Genomic DNA, 25277 nt, shown 5'->3' on the forward strand with positions numbered 1-25277 from the left:
AAATTAAGAACTCCATAGAAAGCATATCCAATAGGATAGAACACCTGGAAGACAGAACCTCAGACATTGAAGACAAAATATTTAACCTTGAAAACAAAGCTGAACAAACAGAAAAGATGGTAAGAAATCATGAACAGAATCTACAAGAACTATGGGATATCATGAAAAGGCCAAATTTAAGAATTATTGGGATTGAGGAAGGCCTAGAAAAACAAGCCAAAGGAATGAACAACCTATTCAATGAAATAATATCAGAAAATTTCCCAAATCTGAAGAATGAAATGGAAAATCAAGTTCAAGAGGCTTACAGGACTCCAAATACACAAAATTACAACAGACCCACACCAAGGCACATTATAATGAAAATACCTAACATACAAAATAAAGACAGAATTTTAAAGGCTGTGAGAGAAAAGAACCAAATTACATTCAGGGGGAAACCAATACGCATATCAGCAGATTTTTCAATCCAGACCCTAAAAGCTAGAAGGTCCTGGAACAACATTTTTCAAGCCCTGAAAGAAAATGGATGCCAACCAAGAATCTTATACCCAGCAAAACTTACCTTCAAATTTGACGATGAAATAAAATCCTTCCATGATAAACAAAAGCTAAAAGAATTTACAAAAAGAAAGCCAGCATTACAGAACATTCTCAACAAAATATTCCATGAGGAAGAGATGAAAAACAAAGAAGCAAATCAGCAAAGGGAGGAATTATCCTAAAGGAATTGTCAAATAAAGGAGGAAACAAGTTGTGTCAAACAAATAAATAAACAAAATTTTAAAAATGAACCAAATGACCGGGAAACCAAATCATTTCTCTATAATAACCCTGAACGTTAATGGCCTGAATTCATCAATCAAAAGACATAGACTGGCAGACTGGATTAAAAAGAAAGATCCAACAATATGTTGCCTGCAAGAGACTCACCTCATAGAAAAAGATACCCATAGATTAAAGGTGAAAGGATGGGGAAAAACATACCATGCACATGGACTCAGCAAAAAAGCTGGAGTATCCATCCTCATTTCCGATAATGTGGACTTCAAGCCAAAGTTAGTCAGAAGGGATAAAGAAGGTTATTTCATACTGCTTAAGGAAGCATAAATCAGCAAGATATAACAATCATAAACATCTATGCCCCAAACAGTGGCTCATCTATGTATGTCAAACAAATCCTTCTCAATTTCAGAAACCAAATAGACCACAACACAATAATACTAGGTGATTTTAACACGCCGCTCTCACCACTGGACAGATCTTCCAGACAAAAATTGAGCAAAAGAACCATAGATCTCAACAACACAATCAATAATTTAGACTTAACGGACATTTATAGAATATTCCATCCAACCAAGAGTGAATACACTTTCTTCTCAGCAGCACATGGATCCTTCTCTAAAATAGACCATATATTATGCCACAAAGCTAATGTTAGCAAATACAAGAAGATAGAGACACTAGCATGTATTCTATCAGATCATAATGGATTGAAGTTAGAAATAAATGAAAGAGTAAAACACAGAAACTATTCCAACATCTGGAGGTTAAACAATATGCTATTATATGATGAATGGATAACAGAAGATATTAAGAAGGAAATTAAAAAATTCTTAGAGGTAAATGAGAACAAAGAAACATCATATCAAAACCTCTGGGACACTATGAAAGCAGTACTTAGAGGGAAATTTATTTCATGGAGCGCATTTAATAAAAGAAGTAAAACTCAACAAATAAACAACCTAACACTACAGCTCAAAGCCTTAGAAAAAGAAGAACAGAACAGCACCAAAAGTAGTAGAAGACAGGAAATAGTTAAACTCAGAGCTGAAATCAATGAAATTGAAACAAAAGAAACAATACAAAAAATTGACAAAATAAATAGTTGGTTTCTTCGAAAAAATAACAAAATTGATAAACCTTTAGCCACACTAACAAAGAGAAGACGAGAGAAAACCCAAATCACTAAAATTCGGAATGAACAAGGAATATCACTACAGACAGGATGGAAATACAAAACATAATTAGAAAGCTATTTTGAAAATCTATACTCCAACAAAATAGAAAATTTCGAAGACATCAACAGGTTTCTAGAGACATATGAATTGCCTAAACTGAATGAGGAGGACATAAACAATTTAAATAGACCAATTTCAAGTACTGAAATAGAAGAAGTCATCAAAAGCCTACCAACAAAGAAAAGTCCGGGACCAGATGGGTTTCTCAGCCGAGTTCTACAAAACCTTTAAGGAAGAGCTCATTCCAATACTTCTCAAAGTATTCCATAAAATAGAAGAGGAGGGAACCCTCCCAAACTCATTCTATGAAGCCAATATCACACTGATACCTAAACCAGACAGAGACTCATCAAGGAAAGAAAATTTCAGACCAATATCCTTAATGAACATCGACGCAAAAATTCTCAACAAAATTTAGCAAATCGCATACAAAAACATATTAAAAAGATAGTGCACCATGATCAAGTGGGTTTCATCCCAGGGATGCAAGGTTGGTTCAACATCAGGAAATCAATAAACGTAATTCACCATATTAATAGATTTAAAGTCAAGAATCACATGATTATTGCAATAGACGCAGAAAAAGCATTTGATAAAATACGCACACCCTTCATGCTCAAAACACTAGAACAAATAGGGATAGTGGGAACATTCCTTAATATTGAAAGGCCATTTATGCTAAGCCCATGGCTAATATCATTCTAAATGGTGAAAAGCTGAAAGCATTCCCCCTAAAACTGGAACAAGGCAGGGATGCCCTCTTTCACCACTTCTATTCAACATCGTTCTTGAGACTCTGGCCAGAGCAATTAGACAACCAAAGAAATTAAAAGGGATACGAATTGGAAAAGAAGAACTCAAACTATCCCTGTTCGCTGATGACATGATTATATATTTAGAGGAACCTGGAAATTCCACCAGAAAACTCTTAGAACTCATAAGTGATTTCAGTAAAGTAGCAGGTTACAAGATCAATGCCCATAAATCCAACGCATTTTTATACATAAGTGATGAAATCTTCAGAAAGAGAAATTAGGAAAACTACCCCATTCACAATAGCCTCGAAAAAATAAAATACTTGGAATCAATCTCACAAAAGAGGTGAAAGACCTCTACAATTGAGAACTATACAACACTAAAGAAAGAAATTAAAGAAACACCTTAGAAGATGGAAAGATCTTCCATGTTCTTGGATAGGAAGAATTAATATTGTCAAAATGGGCCATACTACCTAAAGTGCTATACAAATTCAATGCAATTCCAATTAAAATCCCAATGACGTACCTTACAGAAATAGAGCAGGCAATTATGAAATTCATCTGGAAGAATAAGAAACCAGAATAGCTAAAGCAATCCTTAGCAGGAAGAGTGAAACAGGGGGTATTGCAATACCAGATCTTCAACTCTACTACAAAGCAATAGTAACAAAAACGGCATGGTAATTGGTACCAAAATAGAAAAGTAGATCAATGGTACAGAATAGAGGACACGGACACAAACCCAAATAAATACAATTTTCTCATACTAGACAAAGGGGCCAAAAATATGCAATGGAGAAAAGATAGCCTCTTCAACAAATGGTGCTGGGAGAATTGGAAATCCATATGCAACAGAATGAAACTAAACCCATATCTCTCACCATGCACGAAACTAAACTCAAAATGGATTAAGGACCTCGGAATCAGACCAGAGACCCTGCAGATTATAGAAGAAAAAGTAGGTCCAAATCTTCATCTTGTTGGTCTAGGACCAGACTTCCTTAACAGGACTCCCATAGCACAAGAAATAAAAGCTAGAATCAACCACTGGGATAGATTCAAACTAAAAAGCTTTCTCTCAGCAAAGGAAACTATCAGCAATGCGAAGAAAGAGCCTACAGAGTGGGAGAATATCTTTGCCAATCATACTTCAGATAGAGCACTAATCTCCAGAATCTATAAAGAACTCAAAAAACTCTACTCCAAGAATTCAAACAGTCCAGTCAACAAATGGGCTAAGGAAATGAATAGACACTTCACAGAAGAAGATCTACAAGCAATCAACAACATATGGAAAAATGTTCAACATCTCTAGTAATAAGGAAATGCAAATCAAAACCACCCTAAGGTTCCATCTCACCCCAATTAGAATGGCGATTATCAAGAATACGAGCAACAACAGGTGTTGGCGAGGATGTGGGGAGAAAGGTACACTCATACACTGCTGGTGGGGATGCAAATTCGTGCAGCCGCTATGGAAAGCAGTGTGGAGATTCCTTAGAAAACTTGGAATGGAACCACCATTTGACCCAGCTATCCCACTCCTTGGCCTATACCCAAAGGACTTAAAATCTGCATACTACAGAGATACAGCCACATCAATGTTCATAGCTGCTCAATTCACAATAGCCAGACTGTGGAACCAACCTAGATGCCCTTCAATTGATGAGTGGATAAAGAAACTGTGGTATATATATACTATGGAATATTACTCAGCCATAAAGAATGATAAAATTATGACATTTGCAGGCAAATGGATGAAATTGGAGAATATCATGCTAAGTGAGATAAGCCAATCTCAAAAAGCCAAAGGACGAATGATATCGCTAATAAGTGGAGGTTGACACATAATGGGGGGGAGGGAAGGGTTAGAGTTAGGGTTAGGGAGGGGGGCAAGTATAGAGGAAGGAACTACTGTATAGAGGGTAAAGAGGGGTGGGAGGGGTGGGGGGAAGGGAAAAAAATAACAGAATGAATCAAACAACATTACTCTATGTAAATTTATGATTACACAAATGGTATGCCTTTACGCCATGTACAAACAGAGAAACAACATGTATCCCATTTGTTTACAATAAAAAAAAAAAAAAAAAAAAAAAAAAAAGAATCACATGGTTATTTCAATAGATGCAGAAAAAGCATTTGATAAAATACAGCACCCCTTCATGCTCAAAACACTAGAAAAAATAGGGATAGTGGGAACATTCCTTAACATTGTAAAGGCCATTTATGCTAAACCCATGGCTAATATCATTCTAAATGGTGAAAAACTAAAAGCATTCCCCCTAAAAACGGGAACAAGGCAGGATGCCCTCTTTCACCACTTCTATTCAACATCGTTCTTGGAGACTCTGGCCAGAGCAATTAGACAAACCAAAGAAAATTAAAGGGGATACGAATTGGAAAAGAAGAACTCAAACTATCCCTGTTCGCTGATGACATGATTATATATTTAGAGGAACCTGGAAATTCCACCAGAAAACTCTTAGAACTCATAAGTGAATTCAGTAAAGTAGCAGGTTACAAGATCAATGCCCATAAATCCAATGCATTTTTATACATAAGTGATGAATCTTCAGAAAGAGAAATTAGGAAAACTACCCCATTCCAAATAGCCTTGAAAAAAATAAAATACTTGGGAATCAATCTCACAAAAGAGGTGAAAGACCTCTACAATGAGAACTATACAACACTAAAGAAAGAAATTGAAGAACACCTTAGAAGATGGAAAGATCTTCCATGTTCTTGGATAGGAAGAATTAATATTGTCAAAATGGCCATACTACCTAAAGTGCTATACAAATTCAATGCAATTCCAATTAAAATCCCAATGACGTACCTTACAGAAATAGAGCAAGCAATTATGAAATTCATCTGGAAGAATAAGAAACCCAGAATAGCTAAAGCAATCCTTAGCAGGAAGAGTGAAACAGGGGGTATTGCAATACCAGATCTTCAACTCTACTACAAAGCAATAGTAACAAAACGGCATGGTATTGGTATCAAAATAGAAAGGTAGATCAAATGGTACAGAATAGAGGACACGGACACAAACCCAAATAAATACAATTTTCTCATACTAGACAAAGGGGCCAAAAAATATGCAATGGAGAAAAGATAGCCTCTTCAACAAAATGGTGTCTGGGAGAATTGGAAATCCATATGCAACAGAATGAAACTAAACCCATATCTCTCACCATGCACGAAACTAAACTCAAAATGGATTAAGGACCTTGGAATCAGACCAGAGACCCTGCAGATTATAGAAGAAAAAGTAGGTCCAAATCTTCACCTTGTTGGTCTAGGATCAGACTTCCTTAACAGGACTCCCATAGCACAAGAAATAAAAGCTAGAATCAACCACTGGGATAGATTCAAACTAAAAAGCTTTCTCTCAGCAAAGGAAACTATCAGCAATGCGAAGAAAGAGCCTACAGAGTGGGAGAATATCTTTGCCAATCATACTTCAGATAGAGCACTAATCTCCAGAATCTATAAAGAACTCAAAAAACTCTACTCCAAGAATTCAAATAATCCAGTCGACAAATGGGCTAAGGAAATGAATAGACACTTCACAGAAGAAGATCTACAAGCAATCAACAAACATATGGAAAAATGCTCAACATCTCTAGTCATAAGAGAAATGCAAATCAAAACCACCCTAAGATTCCATCTCACCCCAATTAGAATGGCGATTATCAAGAATACGAACAACAACAGGTGTTGGCGAGGATGTGGGGAGAAAGGTACACTCATACATTGCTGGTGGGGCTGCAAATTAGTGCAGCCACTCTGGAAAGCAGTGTGGAGATTCCTTAGAAAACTTGGAATGGACCCTCCATTTGACCCAGCTATCCCACTCCTTGGCCTATACCCAAAGGACTTAAAATCAGCATACTACAGAGATACAGCCACATGAATGTTCATAGCTGCTCAATTCACAATAGCCAGACTGTGGAACCAACCTAGATGCCCTTCAATTGATGAGTGGATAAAGAAACTGTGGTATATATATACAATGGAATATTACTCAGCCATAAAGAATGATAAAATTATGGCATTTGCAGGCAAATGGATGAAATTGGAGAATATCATGCTAAGTGAGATAAGCCATCTCAAAAAGCCAAAGGACGAATGATATGGCTAATAAGTGGAGGATGACACATAATGGGGGGGAGGGAAGGGTAAATGTTAGGGTTAGAGTTAGGGTTAGGGAGGGGGGCAAGTATGGAGGAAGGAAGGACTGTATAGAGGGTAAAGAGGGGTGGGAGGGGTGGGGGGAAGGGAAAAAATAACAGAATGAATCAAACAACATTACTCTATGTAAATTTATGATTGCACAAATGGTATGCCTTTACGCCATGTACAAACAGAGAAACAACATGTATCCCATTTGTTTACAATAAAAAAAAAATGAAAAAAAAAAAAAAAAGAAAGCACAAAGGGGAAAAAAAAATAAAATGCACTGATTAAATTAAAAAAAAATGGATTACTTTGTTATTTAGATTATGTTATGTATATTCCAGTGTGACATACAGTCTTATTTAAAAATATATATTTAAATATTTCAAAAGCTATAGATTGGCATCTTTTATAACTCATAATGAAAAAATTTAGATGATAACTTAAAATATGTCAGTGGAATACACAGTTCTCCAAAAATTTAGAGGGTACATAAATGAAATAGGTGGAGCCACTGAAATAGTCACCTCTGAGAATAAAATTGGAGATGTAAAAATATGCAAATTGGTGCAACCACTCTGGAAAGCAGTGTGGAGATTCATCAGAAAACTTGGAACGGAACCACCATTTGACCCAGCTATACCATTCCTCGGTTTATAACCCAAAGGACTTAAAATCAGCATACTACAGTGATGTAGCCACATTAATGTTTATAGCAGCTCACTTCACGATAGCAAAACTATGGAACCAAACTAGGTGCCCTTCAACAGATGAATGGATAAAGAAAATGTGGTACATATACACAATGGAATATTACATGGAATATTACTCAGACTTAAAGAATTATGAAATTATGACCTTTGCCAGTAAATGATGGAGCTGAAGAATGTCATGCTAAGTGAAATAAGTCAACGCCCAAAACCAAAGGCTGAATGTTTTCTCTGACATGCAGATGCTGATCCATAATGGGGGGGCACTAGGGAAGAATGGAGGAACTTCAGTGAGGTGAGGGGAGGGGTTTGGAGGTGGGAAGGATGGTGGAATGAGTTGGACATTGTTACCCGATGTACACACATGATTGCACGGCCCGTGTGACTCTGCACCATGTATAGCCAGAGGAATGAGAAGTTGTGCTCCATTTGTGTACAATGTGTCAAAAGGCCTTCTGCTGTCACCTATAAACTAATTAGAACACATAAGAATAATATGCAATTGGATATGAGGACCACAATGGACCCCATATGAAGTTTGTGTTTGTGATTTTCAAGGGCAGCCAGCCTGGGTACACTTTTCTTAGAGGTGTGCTGGCAAAGGGCAGACAAGTGGTGGGTCCCCTCAGGGCTGGAGTCCTTCACGGACTGTACTGGAGGGACAGGATCAAGGGAGTCGATGTCATTTTAATCAGTGTGGCTACAATGATGGCTTCTGAACTATAACCTGTATGAGGACTAAAGTAAAAATGGCAGAGGGCTCATAGTTAATTAAAAAGTGATCGAGTCGTAGACTGGAGGTTTGGACAGTGCTGCAGAGCCATGGCTGTGGAGGCCACAGGGCTAGCCAGTCAGAGGACAGGAAGGAGGTTTTGACCCAAGGATGAGATGTTTGAAATCAAGACTTATGGGAGGATGTCAAGATCCTCAAAGTAAAGATGAATATGAACAGCTAAAATGGACACGAGGAAAGAGGAGGGTAGAGTCAAGGAGATCAAGGAACTCAAGGTGTTAAATGAACTGAACGTGAACTCACCCTTCTCTGAACCACCAGAGCACATGGACTGTCTTGGGCACTTTGTTCTGGAGTTACATGAACACTGGTCTCAACCCTTCCTCCTCTGCATCCCTTCTTGTACCATGCTGCATATCCAGTGCCACACTTCTTGTGGCTTATATTTCTGAACTGAGCTGAATTTCTGTTTTAGTGTGTATGATAATCATGCCAAGGACTTTCCCAGAATCCCATTTCTTCTTCCTCACCACAAATGCCTACTCACCATCATGCCAGAAGTCCTGTAGTTGTAAACAGTTCCCTTCAGTTGGATCTGTTCCCCCCGCACAACAGAATATGGGATGTTCATTTCCAGGAAGACGTCTTTGAACACCGTAGCCTTCAGGGTATCAGCAACACACAAACCTTCAGTGCAAAGGAAAAGCACAGCAGGGGCAGATCAGGGAACTCCAGTCCTGCTTTGTTAGTACTGAAATGTCTCACATTGGCTTTACGTCAAGGTAGGAAGAATATTACATCCTGTTTTTCTCTGTGCTATCATCCATATCCTTGAATTTTCTGCTCATTGGTCTTTATTCTTTTTTTAGTGGGGGGGGGGGGATGCGTACTGGGGATTGAACCCAGTAGCATTTAACCGCTAAGCCACATCCCCAGTCCTTTTTTTTTATTTTGAGACAAGGTCTCGCTACGTTCTTATGGCCTCGCTAACCTGCCAAAGCTGGCTTGAACTTGAGAACCTCCTGCCTCAGCCTCCCCAGTGACTGAGATTATAGGCATGTGCCATCAGGCCTCAGTGATCTTTAATAATTATTGTTATTTACAGAAACCTTTATTAGTTCAATAAATATTTAATGCTATTTAAAGCATCAAAGTGCTTATTAACTAATAAACATTCATGATTGGCTTTTAGATATTTATGATTGGCTGCAAAAATTGGCATAAAGTTTTGATTGTGGAAAATAAGATTTTGTGAAAAGAAAAACAGCAAACAAACAAACAAACAAAGCCAATGCTCAAGTTACTCATAAAAGTAAGTCGTCACAAAGGGGCATTTGGCCAAGAGGGAAGTCACGTATTTATTTTTAACTCAATTCAAGCTCCTAGTCACTGAGAAAAGTGAAAGAAAATAGGGACGTGACACTTGCACTAATAAAATGACAGCTAACAGAAGAACAAAGAAGAAATCACTAGGCTCAAAGGTGTGGGTATGTCTAAGTCTCCTGATAATACATGAAGAATATATTTTTTAAATGATGCCACCTAAGTCCTGGGTAAGCTGAACACACAGGAACAAGGAACTACATCTTGCTAATCAAAGCACTCCTTAAATGAGCGTTTAACTTCAGCTTTCTTACCACCATATGAAATGCCAACACCTTGAATTTCCCAGGTGGTTAGAGAATCAGGGAGCACAAACTGCAGCTGTTTCCTAGAAGTTAAAATGTTGATGTTCAAACGCAGTAAAACTTTGAATAAGCCAACTTGACAGAATGTTTGCTTTATACTTCTTTAGAAGAAAGAAAAAAAAAAAATCCTAAGACAAAATTAAGTCAGGTATTAGGGAAAGACTCGTCAACAAAAACATATTCAGCAGTTCTCCACTCTATTCCATGATTTTAGGCATTATAAGGGGAGCACTCAAGGATGCATTTCAAAGCATCTAAGGCAAAGAAAAACTATGTTTATGGTATGTTCTAAAATAGGGAAGCAAAGTAATACAGCCAAACACTGCTCACAACAAATTGATAAAACCCAAATTTTCTGATTATGAATAAGTATGGATATTTGTTTGCAGCTCTTGGGGACCAGCTTTGCATCAGTACCGTCTCAAGTACTGAATATACAGCACTTGTCCCTTTTAGTCCTGTTTCCATCAGTTTATAGTCTAGTGGGAGAAATCTTTAAGTAAATAAACCGTACTTCACTGTAATAGCTGTACCAATAGATGCTAAGAGAGGCCAGAGACCGCATGTGTTTATCAGCACATTTTCTTTTCATACCTCTACAAGTAAGATCTTAGACCAGGTCCTGGATATGAAAAGTAATCTGGATTTAGTTTTTGCTCTTGAGATATTTACATTTTAATGAGAAAGACAGGAAGTAAACAGACCATTAGAATACTGTGATATAGGCAACAGGGTTGATCAGAAAGGGTGATTAATGCAATCACTGGACAGTACCAGAAGTGTTAGCTTGAGCAGTGTCAGATGAAATGGACAAGGGTGTGGAGGAGGAACCAGAGGGGACAAGGGTGAGGACAAGGAGACCCAAGAGGAAACTACTGCTGGCTCTGAACCTGGAAATAATGTGTCCTGGAGACTCAGAATTACGTATCACTGTTCTCAGTGCCTGATCCAGCACAAGCACCCACCCCATTAAGATGTGTCAAATAAGACTTTAACAACAAAATAACTTATCTTTTTGTTTATCAATGTTTGTTTTATAGTACAGATTCCTTCATTCTTAGGATGAAAATAGCTGCTTACTGTGGTGCAGAGCATAGAGCTGCATGTAGTGAAGGGATCCTAAAGGGAAATGAAATGGAATGGAAGAGTGCTCTCCCTTACCAATGATGAATGCTGCCCTGGAAGGAATTATCACAGCAAAGTACATCGTAAAACAGAACAAACCCAAAACAAACAAACGAACAAAAAATCATGAAGCTAAACAACAAAATTGGACCAGATGGTGAGATCATCTTAACTCTAAAGCAAACTATGGGGAATAAGTAGCATCGAGATTTTTGGCCAAAATATTTTCATTTTCCACATTTTTTTTCAGAGGAACATGAGAGAAGTATAATACCTTTTGGGAACATGATGAACTTCCCATAACCAGCTTTCTGGGAAGTAGCTCCGAATTTCTGGCTTGCTTACTGGTAACAGGGTCTTTATATCTGAAGAATGGGGGAAAGCATATGGAAAAACAATATAAATTCTCTTTGAAGATGAAATTTAAAATATGACTGTTAATCTATTACTTAAGTGTTTTCCAAAAGGCCAATAAAACATTTTGCTTAGTGATTTCAAAGCAGAACCATAGGATTTCTCCACTGACAGCACTGATAAGACAAAGTAGAAAAATATCTTAATGATTTTTTCCTTAGAGTGTTAAATGTTTAGTTCTACTGAGGTTATGCAAGATACTGGCTAGTCTATAAGGTTATGATCACTTCTACAATTTTAATAATTGTGTCTATTATTAAAAAATGGGGATTTTATGTGATTCCCTGCAGTAACTCAATGTTTTATTTATATTTACTTTAATAAAAATAATCAGAACTTTTGCTTCTATCCAAGTTGTACTGGATTTACCCCTCAGCCTAAAATGCCTAGAAAACTCTACACAATATGTAAAGCAACAGTTTTCAGCCCTTAGGGCAAAAACAGCACGGGACTATGAGCCCTGAGAGGAGGGAGCCCTAAAATCGCCCCAGCTTACTGCTTGGAGGCAGTTTATAGGCAGGGCAGCCAAGGAGGCCACACACAGCCTGGTGGTCTTGAAGACAGCACAGTTGCCTAGAAAGACAGGTAGAGTCTCCAGAGATGAAGGGGTCGTAGAGGGGGAGTTCCACACACACACACACACACACACACACACACACATACATATATATATACATAGAAACACATACACACATATGTGTGTATACATATATATGTATGTATATATATATGTATTGGACTTTCCATCATAATGCTGTAATAAACCCAAAATTGAAAAAAACTTAACTATACCTAATGACATGGTTTTGATAGATGGCTATAACATTTATATGTGTTGAAATGCACCCTCTTCTGAGAAGACAATGTTTTTTTTTTTTTTTTTTTTTTTTTTTTTTTTGCGGTGCTGGGGATTGAACCCAGGGCCCTGTGCTTGTAAGGCAAGCACTTTACCAACTGAACTATCTCCCCAGCCCAAGACAATGTTTAAAATACATAGGTAGGCAAAACACTCAGGGTAAAAGCAGAAGCTACCACTCTGCTTTTCTTTTTTTTTTTTTTTTAAGGGCTATCTGCTTTTGTTTGTTTTCTTTAAGATGATATATAAATGAAAGTCCTAAAAGTTCAAAAACATTAAAGAGAGTTTTATAAATTCTGGAAACATTTATTATGGCTGAAACAAAAATAAGATTTCAACTTTTATAAGTACAAATAAACTTAGGCTAGATCTAAAATGCTCTTGCTATGTATTGGGTCAGTGTAGATATAAACCATTTTCGATGGCTGTAATACCAGGGCACTACAGAACGATAGAACTCTAAGGCATGTTGGAGATATCTGGTTCAACTTTCTTGCTTGGAGCTCACAGAGGATAAGGAGTCATTCACATTTACAAACTGAGTTGGTTTTAGGTTTTCACTGGGTTTTGGCTCTGGATTAGTGCCCTCTGCTCTGTACTACATCTCTCTGATTTTCCAAAAACGATAACAGATTTCTTTTTGTCAGCATTTACAAGCTATTGTTTCTACTTTCAACTGTAGCATGAAAACTGCTTTTCTTAGCAGCATAAAATTACACACCATTCTCCACATTGGGCAGTTCTGACAGAAAATGTCATACTCACGCAGCCTTCCCAACTGGATACTTTTATGAGGATTTGCAGCTCGGAACTCGTTTGCCATGATACAACATTGATTGAAAGCTCTGACACAGAACGGGCCTCTGGTGATCCGTGCCACCCGCTGCTCGCAGGTTTCATCATCGTTACGACGGGCTCCATCGTAGCAACACTTCTTTGGCGGTTGATGTTTGTATTTAGCAGCTAAAAGAATAACGATACAAGTGCCTTTGATCAGGCTGAGTCATGGCATCTCTCATTTGGTCTCTACCAAATGCCCCCTTACCCACGGTAGCCATACTTAGTTGACTGACCAGTCTGTCCTAGGAATTAGGCCAGAATAGGGAGAATGTGACCCCACCAGGTGGTCCATCCCAATTCACACTAAATGGTTGAAGGGCTTCCTGCATAAACTACCTACTGACTTTTTTTCGGGGGGGGGGGGGGCACATGCTGGGGATTGAACCCAGGGCCTTGTGCTTGGAAGGCAAGCACTCTACCAACTGAGCTATATCCCCAGTCCCAGTACTGACTTTTGAAAATGGCACTTAGGGTTCAGCACATTTTGAGTATAATAAGTTAAGTATCTAAGAAGGCCTTTAAATATCTGAAGGTGGCTATCGTTATTATACAGGAATTTCCTTCTGCATGCTAAATATCCTACTTTTTGAAAGATTTCTTATGTGACACGATCTGTAGAACTTCTCCAGTGGCATCATCCTTCATTGTAAAGTAAGTGCTCAGATTAATCAACCTCTCTTCTTTCACATCATTAGGACTAAGAATGAAGGTTAGAATTACAGCAGCTCATATGCAAATGAAAGAAGTCATTATGTTACTATAAAGATGATCCTTAGCTGAACTCAGACTCTGGACTCTCACACAGATGTTCTTTTTACTATAAGATGATCAGTTGTCATATTACCATTGAAATAATTTCTGTTAGAATTATTTTCCAATGAATGATCCAAAGTGCTATTAGCTATTAGCTATATATTGAGAGGAAGGAGGAAGTGCTGGGGAGTGATATTGGCCAAATTATGTTGTTATATTTTGTGTGTGCACAAATATGTAACCATGAATTCCATCATTATGTATAGCTATGATGTACCAATAAAAAATGTGGAAAGAGGAAAAAAAAGAAATATATATTGAGGCTTTGTGCCTCAGTTTCTTGGTCTGTGAAGTAAGGGGCTTGGACCAGATAATTGTGTAGATTCCATATAGAAAGAGGTGTAGGTGTGCCCCAAAGTTAACCAAATCATGGATATTTTTCTGAATAAAATGGAAGAATATGATTTAATTGACAGATGAAGTTTGCAGAGAAAAAATACTCGTGACAAATCAAAATAATATTTTAGATTTTAGAGATAAAACTAATACAGAATGATCTCATAGTAGGGCTATGGCAAATGGGCTACTGGATATATTTGAATTAATCTTTCTGAGGGAACCGAGCTAAACTTCCATACATATCTTTTTTTAAAAAATCCATTCTATTTGAATTAGGGGAAATTACACAATGTTTCATTTTCTCCAGCTTTTGAGTGATATGACCATAAATTTTCTACAATTGCATGAAAGTTGTAGAGTACCTTGTTCCTCTATTATCTGTTGCAGATTTCTTCTTGGCCTGAGAATTTCTTTACAAGGTTTATCTGTTTAATTAAAAAAAGAAAAGAATAAGGGAATAAAAGATAAAATCTAAAAGAAAAACAGCATGGTCCTAAGTACTTAAGACGTTCACAACTCATTCATTTAACAAATTTTGTGGAGCGCTTACTCTGGGGCACTGTGCACTACACATCTTAATGTGACTTGTCTTATCACAGTGGGGCTTATAGCATGGTGTCATATAGATCGATTTGTTTTATCTGGATTTGGATTTGAATCTGAAAACTTATGGACCCACTAGTTATTGAAAATTACCAAAGCATTTAGAGTGGAGTGAATCCTAAATAAGAAGTTAACCACCCTCATTCGAAAACACACTAAGATGATATGTCATGATCAAGCTGGTTTCACTCTAGGGACCCAAGGTTGGTTCAACATATGCAAATCAATAAATGTTCTTCACTACATAAATAGAATTAAGGACAAATATCATCCCAACAAATACAGAAAAGCCTTGGACAAAATTCAGCACCCACTCATGTTAAAAACAGTGAAGAATTTAGGTATAGGAGGAAGTTACCTTCAATATCATAAAGGCTATAAATGACAAACCCAAAGTCAATATCATTCTCAAAGGGGAAAAACTGAAAGCATTTGTTCTAAAATCAGGACCAAGACAAGGATGGTCATTCTTATCATTCCTATTCAACCAGGTACTTGAAATTTTAGCCTCAGCAACTAGACAAGAGAAGGAGTAAGAGTTAGAAAAAGGAAAAGAAGAAGTGAAATTATTTATTTGCAGTTGATATGATTCTATACTTAGAAGACTCAAAAAACTCCACCAGAAAACTTTGCTGATAAAAGCAAATTCAGCAGAGCAGCAGGATACAAAATCAACATACAAAAATCAATCATTTTTCTACATACCTATAATGAAACTGATGAAAAAAAATTCAGGAAAACAATTCCACTCAAAACCAAACCAAAACAAAACAAAACACCCCACCCAAATCCACAAACAAAACCCTGAGAATAAATCCAGGTGAAAAACATTTATAATGAAAATTAAAGAACACTAAAGAAAAAAATTGAAGAAGACATCAGAGGATGAAAAGATCGCCCATGTTCTTGGATTGGCAGAATTTATATTGTCAAAAGGGCTATACTACCAAAAGCGATCCCCAGATTCATGAAAAGATTTTTCTTATATGCTCTTTGAGCTATATTACTACAAAGCAAATAAGAACAGCATAGTTAGAAAAAATAATCATGAACCATTTTAAAACCACAGAAAGGTGATTAAGATGTGGTCGCTGCCCTTGAAGAGCCCTCATTGCTGTGGGTGGGATGTGATCTATAATTAAGTGTGAGGATATGCAGTGACCCAGTGCTGTCATGTTATAAAGCGATCTGTCCCTGCCACACCCTCCTGAAGCAGGAGAGAGTGATCCATTCTGTGTGGGGAAGAGGCCTCCTAGAGGAGAGGATTCTTCTACTTGCTTCTCCAGGCTCATAGGTGGGAAGCCATCCCCATGAGAAAAGGCCCACAGGTGTGAATAGCTCAGCAGCAGACCAGAGCTACGCCTGGTGCCTGGTACGGTGTAGACAGACAGGAAGAGCAGGGCGGGAAAGGATGGAAAGACCAGGGAGCAGATCACAGGAGGCGCTGAGTACTATGCTAAAGAATCTGCTCTTCATCTTGAAGGCCACTGATACACTCTATACAGGGGAGTTACGCAGTCACGGCATTGTAAGATCATTGTGGGGAATATTCTGGAAGAGGGACAATAAGGAGAGATCTGGGAGGCAAGGGATCAAAGTCAGTCTCAGTGATAAATGCTGGCTTTACCATTGTCTTGGGAGTCCTCTGCATTCGCATTGGTGAGGAAGGTGAGTCCAGCCAGATGGAACACATCTGCATTGTCTCGGCCACCACCTGCCCCACAGCCCAGGTCACTCTTCTCTAGAGCTTGGAACACCTGTCCAGAAAGGTGAAACGGTGAGCATCTTCAGGTGTGTGAAGAACTGAGGGTACTGGCCAGTCAAGTGGTTAGCCCAATCTGTGAGATGCACAGGGCACTGGTTTATCCAAGGACCAGGACCGTCTCCCATCTCCATTCCTTTAGTTTGTGGTTTTATATTTATAAATACATGCCTATTCAAAATTCAACTGAGAACGGAGATTCTTAGAAACTGACCCAGGGTGTTTTGTACATAGACTACCTGCTGCAATCAATGTCTAAACCAGATGAATGAGTAAGTGAAAGCACAAGGGGTGAATCAACAAATTAATTTCAAGTTGCTAAATCAAAAAAGAACATACCCTCTTACGTTTTTGGGAGAGAGCTCTGGGTTCTAAGTGGGAAGGACTGCTCTGGGGACTTATTTCAGTTTTGATTTTGACTTCAAATGTTCTCTCCTCTCTAAATAGTTTAAACTTTGCAGTTTCTTACGTTGTTCTTCCCTTGTTCAAAGACACCCAAGCCAAGACAATACTCGCTGAGTAGGAATGGAGTGATTTTCAAATTCTTCTGGACCACAGATTCTATGAGTTAAACAAACCCAAGGGTTGTGTCCGGGCTTCTCTTGTGCTGCTTCTGTCACCACTACCTCATGCCCCCAAATCCTCCAACTCTCTCAGTTGAGGGCGTTTTTGCTCCACGGATGCAATTGCTACCATGGTGGTGTGTTTTTAAAGTGCTTGGATCTGAATTTGGAAAACGAAAAAGCACCGACCTGTGCTTTGGATGTTGGCTGAGCGTGGCTCCCCTTCCTGAGACCCACGGTGCTGGGGACGTTGTGGAAAATCAGGCCGTGTTGCCTTAACTCTCCCCTCACCTGTGCTGGTGGCCACACTGGGTGAAGGCTGCATTGAGCCACACCCCCCACAGCAACCCCGAACAGCACTACTTAACCCTTTCCATGGGCTTTCTGGCTCCTGGGACTCCATACACAGCACTGTCCACCGCTGCCACTGCCACCCAGGACTCTGACTCAGTGGCCAAGTTAAGAGATACAGCTTGGCCTGGAGAATATACATCTGCATCTGGAGACAGATGAACCTAGAAGGTCATGTGAAAAAGAAGGACATTTGTATGTGACAGAACTAATCAGAGGCCTCCATTAAAAAAATAAACACAACCTAGTTGTGACATGTGATTTGTGACTCACCTGGAGCTGGTTGTCACACTTCTCTTCAATATTTAACCAGACTGAGTCGGACACCAACTCTGCAGTCTGCTCTCCTGTGACGATGTAATAGACCAGGAGTCGAGCTGAAGGAACCATGTTCTGAGTCACTGGAATGTTTATACTTTGGTAAGATGAATCTAGAACCTTCTCTCTTGTGCCAAAGTGTACAATTTTGCCCCTGGATAAAATCTAAACATAAAGAATAGCCGTGAAAAAAATTACAGAAACAAAACCTGTGCATCAGGGTGGAGCTTGGAGAACAAGGTCGACGTGTATGTATGTTCCTACTATGCGCCAGGAACTTTAACACTTATTTAACTCCTTTGATTCTTATGTTACAGCAGTGGGGCCGGCATAGTGCCCCCACTGGAGAATCTGAGGCTCAGCAACTCTGAAAGTCATACTGATTTTACTTGAAAATGACATATCTAGAAATTAGCTAAAATTTGAACTCAGATCTGTTTTAGTCATATACTGTCACTAAGTCCTTCTGTGTTTCATTGATTTAAAAAAAGAGATGAGTAGGTAGAGTGTATCTTTTGGGGGGAATTCAGGTTTTAAGCATGGATTTGATTTTAAATTGGAAGGCTAAGTTTTTTTTTTTTTAATCCTTTAAATTGATCAATAAAAAAATATTTTGAGAAATTGTCTTTAGAGAGCAGGACTGCTTACATGGTTTTGGCATGAAATCCATAAGCAGTTTCCCTGTTCTTCACCAGTCAATATTTTTGTATGGTCCTCATTTATTTTTTTTCTATTTCTTCCTCAAAGTTATTCAAAGGCCCTCACCACCTGCTTGACCTGGCCTGTGGCAGGATTCGTTCTGTCTTTGGAGACCGTCGGGAAGCCCTCAGACGCCTTTGCACCCTCCTTCCTATGGCCTGACTGCTGCACCCTCCGTCAAATGTGCATGTGGGGCTGGGGAGACAGCTCAGTCGGTAGAGTGCTTGCATCGCAAGCACAAGTCCCTGAGTTCGATCCCCAGCACCTCAAAAAAAAAAAAAAAAAAAAAAAAAAAAATGTGCATGCTGCTGACGGCAGCACTGAAACAGGACAATAAGACTCAGTTCCTCAGAACTGGATTGGGGTTCCCCCGTCTGTGCTTATGAAATGCACATATTTGAACTAGGTGTGGGAATATACTTTGGCCATGAAATAGGCCAGAGGCAATGTAATTTAATCAGGCTCTCTCTTTGATGAGAAGCGTTATCAGATCAGGAAATAGGTCCTCCATTCAAGCCAAATTTTTCTCAGTTGAGCTAAGTGAACATGGTAAGTCCTATCACCTAGTTATCCCTCACCTTCCTCATCTGTGAAATGGTCATGAAAATCATGCTTTATGTGAGAAGTTTTTGAAAAGCTAATATTCAAATTAGATGTTTTGGGGGTGGGTGCTGGGAATTGAAGCCAGGACTGGGTGCGTGGTAGGCAGGTGCTCTAGCCCCTAAGTGATGTTATTGAAAGTGCTTTGTATTTACAAATGTAAAGAATCATCCCAATGCTTCTCTAAGCATAAACAAAACAGATTTCTCCAGGTGGGGGATGAGATGTAAATCTATCATTATTGTACTTACCAAGAAATTGTAGTGAGTTATTTTGTCAATATATGGACTTTTGGGAGTAACAATAACATTCAGATATTCTCCCACTAGCAGAGGCTTATAGTTTCCAGTCCAATCAATATAAAGGTAACTTTGACTGAGAGATGAGTATGCTATTGCTCGATAATCCCTGCTGGCCTGATTTTCTTCTGGAAGATCTGGGGCATTGGTTTTGACCTGAAAAGGAAAATTTCCAAAAGACATGTGGACTATGAGTCATGCTTTTATTTAAAAAAAAAAAAAAAAAAAACCTTTTAAATTCTTTACTTTTTAAATTTCTGAATTTCATAATGCAAAATACCAAAGGATGGGGGGAATCTCCAGTACTCCAGTGTTTGTACAGCTGTCGTATCAAGTAACTTTGCAAAGACTATGGAAAATAACAATGGGATTATGGGCCATGGTGGAAAAGTCTGGTGAAATGAAGAGAGAAAGCTGCTCCAGGAACAAACACTGGCTCCCTTCCTGAAATATTGAGTAAGCTGGACTCTTTCTGGGAGTGGGAGGACAGGGACTGAGGGAGGAGAGGGGAGGAAGTGGGAGGTAGTACCAACTCAAGCACTGGGGGCAGAAGGTAGGAATGAACATCACATACACCGTCTGTGGTATCATGGCAGGAATATCTGCCTTCAGGCAGCAGAAAGGTTACTAGCTTGTGATCTGGGGTCAGATACACATTGGTTTGCATTCTGGTGCTGCCACTTATAAATTCTAGACAAGCTTTTTGGTCAAAACAGGAATCAAAATCTCCTTTCCTCTGACCACAAAATGGCAAATATAACATTTTCCACTTCTTACTGCTGATAAATGGGTATAAAGTGTGTTCCTCAGAAATCTCTTAGCACAATGTGCAAGTATTCAGTAAGGGCTGGGTAGATGATAGTGAGTCTATGCGTGCTGCAGTCTTTGACCTGTGTAGTTAACTTATACCTCAGTTGAGACTGGGAACCCAAACATTTTTTGTGAAGAAAAGAAGATTGAGCCCTAAAGTAAAGTGATTTGTGCAGTAGAAAAAAGGAGGCTTCCACATTTGACCCTTATGTGGCCCTGAAAAGAGATGAAGAATGGGTGTGTGTAGCGGGGGGAGTTACTACCACTGATGTCCACTGCTATACCTGTTCTGAAACTTCTGGATTCTAATATAGTTTTATTGGTGTAAGAGAAAATAATTAACTCCTAAATGAAATACAGATGAATATGGATCTTCCTCAAGGATCATTCAATGAGTTAGAAGATTGTCTTTTGTAGTCATTTGGTTTGTTTTCAAATTGTAGAACTGTTCACCGGACTCACTTATAAAATCTGCCACATCTGTTCTCTACACTTGCCAAAACATGCAGTCAAAAGTGCACTTCGTCCTAGAAAATATAGCCAGAGATTCAGCTCACATGAAACTCCAGTGCCTTCACTCCAGATGGGAGGTTAACCACAAACGAGGCTACTCCATCATCCAGACGTGTGACGCTTTTCTGCAATTCCAAGTCCGCCGTCTCTTGGTTTTCATCCACGCTGTGTGCATTCAGGGTTACAGGGACCCCTCCCACCAAGTGGTCCAGAGAATCCTGGACCTGCACCTGTTTGTCAGAACAATTCCATCCATGTCAACAGCTCATCGTGTCCTTTGAAGCCCAACAACTCTGAGTCATTTTCCTTCCTTTCCACCAAGACACAAATTCAGTACAGTTAATTGAGTAAGAAGTGTGTTCGTGACATATAGAAATGTTCAATTGTGTTTAGTTTAATCATTTTGAGTGGATTCCCCCATATATCAATCAGACTCAGAACATAAATATCATTCCTTATGCAAACCCACAAGATGTGACAAGATCTACTGTGACCCAACTTCTGGGTTTCTTTAAATAGGACTGGATAAAGGAGAAAATGAAGCAATGACTTCTGGGAACAATTCAATAAATAGATAACATTTTTTTCTTAACCTCTACCTTTTACCACCATATATATTTTTTTCCAAAAGGATACCTTTTATTTTATTTTTGTGATACAAAATCTAATATTATATTTCAAATATTTTATTATGTAATATGCTACATATCGCTGTATATTCTGTGATAATATGTATTGTGCATGTATGTAAGAAGTTGTAAGTACATCTAAAGCTTGCTTTGGGCTTGGTAAATCTTGTTCTCTTAAAAGCTCGTGGCCCACTGTAAGTAGGAAGTAATGCTTCTTTTTGTGGGTGGGGTACCGGGAATTGAAACCCGGGGCACTCAACCATGAGCCACATCCCCAGCCCTATTTTGTATTTTATTAGAGACAGGGTCTCGCTGAGTTGCTTAGCAACTCACTATTCCTGAGGTTGGCTTTGAACTCTCTCTTGCCTTGGTCTCCTGAGCCGCTGGGATTACAGGTGTGCACCACTGCGTCCAACCAGTAATGCATTTTAATTAGTCATTCTTCTGTATCCATGAGTGTTAGTTCCAGGAGGATGCTCTAGGCTCTTATAAAATTCTGGCATAGTAGACTTAACTCTTTAAGTCAGCTCTATATTTCTTTAATACCTAATATGATAGAAACCTCATGTAAATAGTTGTCATGCTGAATTGTGTAGGGAATAATGATAAGGAAAAATTCTGTATGTGTTCAGTCTGTAGGTGGTTGAAGTCACACACACAGACACCATGGATATAGAGGGCTTACTGGTTACCTAAGCTTATTATTAAAAGAAAAATGTTCTCAAAGAAAAAATTAAAACATCATGCTCTAGCCTTTCCCAAATAAAGACAGAATATATAACATTATAATCTTTAAAACTATTTTTTAGTTGCCAATGGACCTTTATTCTTACTTATTTATATGTGGTATTGAGAATCAAACCCAGTGCATCACACACGCCAGGCAAGTGCTCTCCCACTAGCTACAACCCCAAACCTATAAAATATTGAAATATTGACTAGAATAATAAATACAATCAACATTAAGAGGATGCTTTGACTTCATACTATTAGCATTTTAAAAAGGAAAAGCAGAGGAATAAGGGAGTTAAAAAGGCAGAAGGAAGAGTCAGAGACAGACAGTGTCAAAATGGGAAGGAGGGCAAAGAGAGCAACGCAGAGAAGAGACCAGACAGGGTTGTGCACAGCAGAGAGAGGCACACTCAGACATGGCAGGAGCAAAATGGTCTACCTTGATAGAATATGGAATCCCAGGCTTCAAGAAAAGGGGAGTAGCGACCAAGTTCAGTTTGTAGGGAGACAGAACATATTTGATGCCAGGTACTTCTGCCTCTTCAGAAAATCCACCTAAGGAAATGACAAGTGCGATGTCAGCATATTTGAAGCCCAATGATCTGTACGGGTCCCTACATCATCTGTAGGACCCCACAGACTTACTCTTTCTCTCACTCTCTCCCCTGCTCATTCATTTTTCCTGACAGTAAGTAGAACACAGTTCTTGGTTCTGAGGGGCAGAGAGGAACTTAGACCTGAGGGTTTCCAAGCCCACGTAGAAGGCTCACTGGTAGTTGCCTCTGTACAAACAGAGCTTTTGCAGTGGACTGAGGAGGAAGGAGGAAGGATGCTGCTTTTCAGCAGTGGCCCCAGTCTCAGTTAAATCTGTTCACCAGGCGAGGAGACAGCAAAAGGCCAAGCCAGAGACTGAGCCTGACAGGTAGGTATTCAGTCAGATAGTAGATATGAGAGATGCAGAAAAATCAGAAAAGAGCTTGATGGAGAGAGAACCTGAGGGACCACTGGCAAAAACTCAGTAGTATCCATCCTACAGCTAAAAGTTAAGGTGAACATTAAAATAACATACAAAACTCTAGTGTCCTCCAATTCCATTCCAGTGTCGCATCCCTAAATCTTATTCTCAAAGATACTCTTCAGCCAGGCACAGAGGTGCACGCCTATAATCCCAGGGCTTGGGAGGTGGAGACAGGAGGATCATGAGTTCAAAGCCAGCCTCAACAATGTCAAGGTGCTAAGCAACTCAGTGAGACCCTGTCTCTAAATAAAAAATACAAAATAGGGCTGGGGATGTGGCTCAGTGGTTGAGTGCCCCTGAGTTCAATCCCTGGTACTACCCTCCCCCCAAAAGACCAGTCTTTATTTTCTAGGCTTCTTGGTGAGCCCTCCCTACGGAAGGATCCCCCCATGGAAGGAGCCCCCCTTCACCCTAACTACCATCCCTGTCTCCAGACCCTTTCCTTCAACTGATCACCAAGACCCTGTTCTTGGTTCCTGTACAATCGTCCAGAAGCTTGCCCTCTTCTCAAGGTCACTAGCATTGAATGCTTTGTTTAGAGCACCTTTGAAATTGCTTCTTGGACTCTGTCTTCTACCTGATGTTAGTTTTTAATCCACTTGAGTGCTGGCATTATACGTCAGTCCTATTTATAAGCCTGCGTGTTTAGCGACACTTTGGATATTTCATAAATATTGGTCAAACTGAATTTATGTAAGATAAATCGAGGAACAAAAATGTAAGAAAGAGACATTGAAACAATGCTGAAAACAATAGCCAGGGTATGTCACTGCCACTCTCTGACATCTGCTGGGCATTTGGTATAGGTGAGGTGCTCAATGACTGCACAATTACTCCGATTTGTTATTCTGGTACCACAGAAGGACAAACTTAAAGGGCAAGAAAAAGGTCAGAGGAATTGCCTGATCTAACTTTTTTTTTTTTGGTACCAGGGATTGAACCTGAGGCACTTAACCACTAAATCACATCTCCAGCCTTATTTATATTTTATTTAGAGACAGGGTCTTGCTGAGTTGCTTAGGGCCTTGTTGAGTTGCTGAGGCTGGCTTTGAACTTGAGATCCTCCTGCCTCAGCCTCCCAAGATGCTGGGATTACTGGCCTGAGCCATCATGCTTGGCCTAACTATTATTTTATGGAAAAAATGTTGGGCTTAATCAATGTGGTTAAATTATTTATTGAAGGTTAGGTAGGAGTTCAATATAAAATTGAAAATACGAATAACTCCTTAGTAAACAAGAGATAATAGAAGCAAGACAGTTTGACTTGGAACAGTGATTTATAACTCTTGAAAACCACGGAGTAGGGTTAAAGCACTAGCCAGGATGTTAAGCGTGTTAGGGAGGTAGTAGGAAGACCTTGCAAAGGAGGAGGAGAAAGGCAGGAAAGAAGAGGGAGAGAGAGAAAGAAGATGTCGGATGTAGGGTTAGTTTGACAGGTACCATTTAAGCTTTGCTTATATTGATTCTTTGATCCTTATCCTAACCCTAGAAGGTATAAACTATTACTATACTCATTTCAGAAATATTATTCTCTCTAATTTTAGATAAAAATCCTGAATTTTACATCTAAAGGATTTAGGAATCATTTAGTTCAACTTCACTGTTGCACAGATAAGGAGACCAGAACAGTAATGATTTTCATTAGCATAGTATTCATGAAACATTTTTGCATATATAATCTCATGTTTGATTTAGATTCTCTTTAGGAGAAGACACAGGGTAGCAGACCTTCCAGCCTGATGCCTGCACGGCCACTTCAGATATCACCTGGGCACTGTGACTCTTTTTCTGCAGATAACAGAGCAGGGACCCAGTGGCTTGCCTAGCAACTACAGTGTGGTAGACCTCTTTTCTAATCCCAGTCTTTAATGATGTTAAAGTAAAATTTAACCATGAAAAAA

At 39.0% G+C, this 25277-nt stretch overlaps 1 protein-coding gene across 2 annotated transcripts in view; it reads right to left on the reverse strand.

The window, feature by feature from the left end:
- C5 (complement C5) overlaps nt 1-25277 on the reverse strand; it is a 100602-nt gene that overhangs the window by 54301 nt on the left and 21024 nt on the right. For both annotated transcript variants that reach the window (XM_079112704.1, XM_079112705.1), the window contains 11 exons: nt 22798-22913; nt 21042-21227; nt 19627-19830; nt 18032-18241; nt 17776-17922; nt 16710-16839; nt 14842-14904; nt 13253-13450; nt 11492-11582; nt 10042-10115; nt 8952-9091 (listed from right to left, as the gene is read on the reverse strand). In XM_079112704.1, coding sequence (XP_078968830.1) covers nt 8952-9091; nt 10042-10115; nt 11492-11582; nt 13253-13450; nt 14842-14904; nt 16710-16839; nt 17776-17922; nt 18032-18241; nt 19627-19830; nt 21042-21227; nt 22798-22913 — 1559 coding nt within the window. The remainder of the gene's footprint in view (nt 1-8951; nt 9092-10041; nt 10116-11491; nt 11583-13252; nt 13451-14841; nt 14905-16709; nt 16840-17775; nt 17923-18031; nt 18242-19626; nt 19831-21041; nt 21228-22797; nt 22914-25277) is intronic.

This window comes from Sciurus vulgaris (genome assembly GCF_902686455.1).
Source record: "Sciurus vulgaris genome assembly, chromosome: 15".
NCBI classification, from domain to species: Eukaryota; Metazoa; Chordata; class Mammalia; order Rodentia; family Sciuridae; genus Sciurus; species Sciurus vulgaris.